A 6,174-nucleotide genomic window follows, 5' to 3' on the forward strand; every position below is an offset into this window, starting at 1 on the left:
AGACATGTACTGTGAGTTGTAAAAAGTTTTATATTTACAAATACGAGTAATTGACTATAATTATTGATTGATAAAAATTAAAATTAAAATCATGCTAAATTTAGTTTATATTAACGATACATAAATTTTTCTCTTTAATAATTAATTAAATAATATTAATTGATATAGCTTTCTCTCTACAGTTTTCTTTTATCTATGTATGAAAAACGTTCGACAATGCTTTTAAATTAATTTTTTTTCTTTTATTTTTCTGACTTATTCATTTTTGGATTGAACCGTGCACTTAGATTTGTTTAAATTAATCACAAGTCTAATAATTGTTTGATGGTGAAATGTGAAAACCATTTTTAATTTTAAAGAAAGACTATTTTAATACCATATTTTAAAATTATAAAATATAGTATATATATATATACATAAAAGTTACTAATTACATATGTATATAAAGATGGTATAGTAAAAAGAGTGTATTTGATTGAATAGAATATAAAAAGAGAAGAAAAAAAAGGTAATAAAGTGGGAAAAGGTGATGGCATTTGGAGTTTCGTAGAAGATGTTGCTTTTGATAGAAGCACCTAATTCCCGAATATCTCTCTATTAGTCTTCTTAGCCTAGCTAGCCACACCACCACCACCACTACCATCACTCTCTCTCTCTCTCTCTCTCTTTCTCCGTTCCACCACCGCAAATATCACAATCCCGATCTCTCTCTCTCTCTCTCTCTCTCTCTCTCTCTCTCTCTCTCATTCCTCTCTTCTCTATCCCTAAAACACAAACCATTCCATAATCCATTCTTCCACCACCGAACACAACCTGTTCCATTTTTTTATTAATATTTATTTATTTATTTATTCTCCGGTAAGTCCATTTTACTCTCCACTCAATCGTTCAATGCTCTGTTTCTTTATTTCAATCAACTAAATCATTAGTACAATCTTCAATTTCATTCCATTCATTTACTCATTCCCCAATTTTTCCTTTTATACTTTTTTTTTTCTATAAATTACTAATTTCGTTTATAAATATTTTCAAATTTGGATCTAAATTATTATTTTTTTACATATAAAGACGCCTCGCTGTAAATTTTATTTAATTTTTAATGACTAATTATTATAATTTTTTATTTTCTGAAGATAATATATACATTTTTTTTGGATGATGGTATGAATAAACAGGGGGAGGTGAAGTGGTTAGATCTTGAAGATCGCAGTTAGTGTTAGAGTATAATTGGGTTTAATGTTTATTACTATAGTTCACACTTTGAATGCGTTGATACAAATATAGTAATATAAGGGACCCAATAATAATACTATATGGTTACCTAATTATATGCAATTCCACAATCTGGGCCTTCCCTGTTGCATTTTACTGTTTCCCTTTTCTATTTGTGAGTGTTTGCTTTTCCTACCACCACCGACACTCATTACCAGTGTAGTGGAGTAGTACTAGTAGTAGTGCATGTAATCATTGCTGTTGAAAAATATGGAGGATGATGATTTTATCATATGCTTGAATTATTTTTCTGTTCTTGTTGTAATCATAAATAGCATATGTGGGAATTTGGCTGTGTTGTTAAGTGGTGGAAAATGAAATAAAGAAGCAAAAAAAAAAAATGTTCTTTTTGTTTTGAGTTTTGTTTATTTATATAAGTTTGTTTTTTGTTTTTTACAAGGTCTTTTGTGATTTGTGATGGACCGAAGGTGGCCTTGGAAGAAAAAATCATCTGATAAGGCTGTGCTTGATAAAGTAGCTGCTGAATTGGACTCTGCTGGTGCCTCTAATCAGGCCAATCAGGTATATGTTTAATGTCGTTTCTTATAAGAAAAAGATTGGTTTGAAGTATTTTTCATTTGGATACTAAGTTCTGCTTAGTTTTTATGCTTATGAGTTACGACAATTTCAAGTTTTGAATAATTTCTGGTATTTTTGTTAACATTTCATCTGCTGAGTTTTTTTTTCCTGGTGTGATGGTCTTTTTTTAGTCCCATTTTATGGTTGTTACATTATGAAGCACACTAGATGCGGTTCTATCCATCTCTTCATCTTTGCATGTCCGTGCGTGTAGGAATTGAACTTGGATAGTTAGATTGAAAACTTCACCTGACTAATACTCCATTAGCATTAATCTTGGATTTATTGATTCAGCGATGTGATTTAGTTCATCTATCTTTGTTTTCTAATTCTCTGTGCTGTTGCTGTTGCTGTTGCTTGTGTAAACAGGATGTTTATCAGAAGCCGAACTATGTCCAAATCTCTGTAGAGTCGTATTCACATTTGACGGGTTTGGAGGATCAAGTGAAGACATATGAAGAAAAGGTTCAGACACTCGAGGATGAGATCAATGAATTAAATGAAAAACTGTCAGCAGCAAACTCAGAGATAAACACCAAGGAAACTTTGGTAAAACAACACGCTAAAGTAGCTGAAGAGGCTGTCTCAGGTATGCTGCTTTGATGTAAAAGTTCCTTGTTATATGAAGTGCTTCCTTATTTTTTTTCTTGAAGTTAAAAATTCTATTCAAATTCTGCAGGATGGGAAAAGGCAGAAGCAGAAGCTTTGGCGTTGAAGAACCATCTAGAATCTGTCACTCTTTCAAAGCTCACTGCTGAGGATCAGGCATCACAGTTAGATGGTGCTCTTAAAGAGTGTATGCGACAGATAAGAAACCTGAAGGAAGAACATGAACTGAAAATACAGGAAGTTGCCCTCGCAAAAACCAAGCTATTGGACAAGATTAAGGGTGAGCTTGAGGCTAAGATACAGAACTTTGAACAGGAACTCCTCAGGTCTGCTGCTGATAATGCGGCTCTGTCAAGGTCCTTGCAGGAGCGCTCCAACATGCTAATCAAACTAAGTGAACAAAAAGCTCATGCTGAGGCTGAAATTGAGCATCATAAGAGTAACGTAGAATCATGTGAAAGAGAAATCAATTCACTTAAATATGAGCTTCATGTTATGTCCAAAGAGCTTGAAATTCGCAATGAAGAAAAGAACATGAGTATGAGGTCTGCAGAAGCTGTTAACAAGCAGCATATGGAGGGTGTTAAAAAGATTGCCAAATTAGAGGCAGAGTGCCAAAGGTTACGTGGTCTAGTACGGAAAAAGTTACCTGGTCCTGCTGCGCTCGCACAAATGAAGCTGGAAGTTGAAAATCTTGGCTATGGAGAAACTCGATTAAGGAAGTCTCCTGTCAAACCTGCTAGTTCTTATTTGTCTCCATTGCCTGATTTATCCTTGGAGAATATACAGAAATTCCAGAAAGATAATGAATTTCTTACAGAGCGCTTATTGACAATGGAAGAAGAAACAAAGATGCTGAAAGAAGCTTTGGCAAAACGTAACAGTGAATTGCAGGCTTCAAGGAGTATGTGTGCTAAAACACTTAGCAAACTTCAAATTTTGGAAGCACAAAGTCAGACTTGTAATCAGCAGAAGGGATCTCCGAAATCTACCATCCATATGAACCATGAAAGCATTTACAGTCAAAATTCAGGCTATGCACCTAGCATGCTCTCCATATCTGAAGATGGTAACGATGATACAGGAAGTTGTGCCGATTCTTGGTCTACAGCAATAATATCTGAGCTATCCCAACTCCCAAAAGAAAAGAGTGCTGATGAATTGAGCAAATCTGAAGCCACTAAGAAGTTGGAACTGATGGATGACTTTCTGGAAGTGGAGAAGTTTGCTGGATTATCAAATGATTCTAATGATGACGCCTCAGTGTCATGTACTTCGAACAATAAAACAGAAGAAATTGTGAATGATGTATCAGAAGTCAGTACCAGCAAAGATGATCCCTCAGAGTCTGAAAATAAGGGTGATTTGAATCCATTGCCAAGTCAAGTGTCTCCTGGTGCAGAATCATCAGCACCCACTCCGAGTGGGGTTGATGGCTTATCACCAGCAGAGCTTCAATCAAGAATACTATCAGTTTTTGAGTCCATGGCAAAGGATGCTGATATAGGTAAAATCCTGAAGGATATTAAACATGTTCTTGAAGAAGCACACGAGACTTCCATCCAAGACTCTGTAGCTGTCATTTCTTTTGACGTCACACCTGCTGACATTCCATGTGATAAAAAGGATAGTCCTGAAGATGCTGGTTCAGTCGCAGAAAAAGAACTCATTTCTTCTGAAGATCCTACTAAATATATGCAGATAACTTCAGATATAGAAGCTGCAATTTCTCAAATTCATGACTTTGTATTGTTCCTAGGCAGAGAAGCAATGACAATTCATGATATATCTTCTGACGGGGATGGAATAAGCCAAAAGATGGAGGAGTTCTCTGTTACTTATAATAAAGTTAAATGCCATGATGCTAATTTGCTACAGTTTGTTCTTGATCTGTCTCATGTCTTGGCTAAAACAAGCGAATTCAGATTTAATATATTTGGTTATAAGGGTATGGAAGCTGAAACTAACAGTCCTGATTGCATAGATAAGATTGCTCTGCCTGAAAATAAGTTAGTTCAAGACAATTCGTCAGGAGAGAGATATCAAAATGGCCATTCTCATATTCTTAATACCTGTTCTAATCCTGAGGTTCCCGATGATGGAAATTTGACCTCAAGCTATGAATCAAATTCCACATCACAAAAGTTCTCCGTCGAGGACTTTGAGGAATTGAAATTAGAGAAAGAGAAGGCAATAGGGGATCTGTCAAAATGTTCCGAAAATCTTGAAATGACTAAGTGTCAGCTACAAGAGACTGAACAACTTCTAGCTGAAGTTAAATCACAATTGGCTTCTGCTCATAGGTCAAACAGCTTGGCTGAGACTCAACTAAAATGCATGGCAGAGTCGTACAGATCACTTGAAACACGTGCACAGGAGTTTGAAACTGAGCTCAACCATCTGCGAATGAAGACAGAAACTCTTGAGAATGAACTCAAAGATGAAAAGAGATCTCATGAAGCAGATTTGGCGAAGTACAAGGAGCTAGAAGAACAATTACAAAGGTTAGACATCTATGATCTATCCAATATCAAATAGTTTTTAATTACTGAAATTAGGCATATTCTGCATAATCCAGTCCTGCTTGCATGCCTGATTACAACATTGGTATTCGTGTTTGTTTTAGTAAGAAAATGTTGGATTAATAGTATTGTGGCGTGTATTTAATTCCCTGCTAACATTAACTTACCACACATGTTTTTCAAATATTTTGTCAGCGAAACTGACTATGCCGGTTATGTTTCTAATTCCTTTGTTACTTTGTGTATTAGGAATGAGAGCTCTGCTGCTGATACTGACCTTAAGACTAAAAAGGTAAAGCTCTAATTTCATTCAAATAGATAGCCATGTTGGATTTAATTCTCTTTAAGATCTGGCCTTAATTAAATTATCATAATGTGTATCTCTATCGGGGAATATTTTTTATAGGTAGAAATCTAAGCTTGAATTATTTTCTTTATCATAGGAGAGAGACTTGGCTTCTGCTGCCGAAAAGCTAGCTGAGTGTCAGGAAACCATATATCTTCTTGGCAAGCAGCTAAAATCTCTGCATCCTCATACAGAACCAATGGGATCTCGGTACGGTGAGAGGCCTACGGAGAATGAAGGTTTCGCAGAGCATGAACCTCAGAGCCCAAATTTGCAGGATCTGGATCAGGTGGAGTTGGACGGTGCTAGTTTTGCTTTTATGCAAAGACAGGATGCAGGGTCCCCTTTGCATTTCTCCAACAACTTATATAGTCCATCAGATAATGACTCAAACTTTCAAGCCATATCTCCTGTACAGCATCCAAATCACAAGCCTACAAAGTCAACCTCTTCTTCAGCTTCTTCCACTCCTACACCAGAGAAACATGGCCGAGGTTTTAGTAGATTCTTTTCATCAAAAGGAAAAACCGGTCATTGAGCTTTTGCAGCATAGAGGACCTGTGAGAATTAATGGTTTGACGCAACATAGTAATGGCATTTGGACAGCACCAGGTTGCAAACCCCCTTCATGATTTAATGAAATTGAGCTTATGCGAGGTTTGTGTAGTTAAAGGAGAGGATGCCATGAACGTCGGGTGATGGTATTCTTGTTGTATTTAATGGTTGTACATGGTAACCATATGTTTTATTCTTTTCATTTTCATTGTTTTCCCTGTTTTGTAAACATTGACAATACAGTCTCTGAAATATTACAGGATATGTTAAATATGTTTCATTTTACTAGAA

General features: G+C 35.8%; 1 protein-coding gene across 1 annotated transcript; it reads left to right on the forward strand.

The window, feature by feature from the left end:
* Positions 1–529: 529 nt before the first annotated feature.
* On the forward strand, positions 530–6,174 carry LOC101509947 (filament-like plant protein 4). The gene is made up of 6 exons (XM_004499180.4): positions 530–858; positions 1,673–1,794; positions 2,221–2,440; positions 2,531–4,964; positions 5,232–5,274; positions 5,426–6,174. Exons 2-6 carry the CDS (start codon positions 1,690–1,692, stop codon positions 5,864–5,866), a joined length of 3,243 nt encoding a protein of 1,080 aa, XP_004499237.1. The 5' UTR covers positions 530–858; positions 1,673–1,689; the 3' UTR covers positions 5,867–6,174.

This window comes from Cicer arietinum, chromosome 4 (assembly GCF_000331145.2).
Source record: "Cicer arietinum cultivar CDC Frontier isolate Library 1 chromosome 4, Cicar.CDCFrontier_v2.0, whole genome shotgun sequence".
Classification (NCBI taxonomy): Eukaryota; Viridiplantae; Streptophyta; class Magnoliopsida; order Fabales; family Fabaceae; genus Cicer; species Cicer arietinum.

Excerpts from the sequence above, each read along its gene's own strand:
- LOC101509947 (XM_004499180.4), top strand. The coding sequence starts at position 1,690 with ATGGACCGAAGGTGGCCTTGGAAGAAAAAATCATCTGATAAGGCTGTG. Across the intron at positions 1,795-2,220 it reads CCTCTAATCAGGCCAATCAG|GATGTTTATCAGAAGCCGAA; the intron begins GTATATGTTTAA and ends TTGTGTAAACAG. Across the intron at positions 4,965-5,231 it reads CTAGAAGAACAATTACAAAG|GAATGAGAGCTCTGCTGCTG; the intron begins GTTAGACATCTA and ends TTTGTGTATTAG.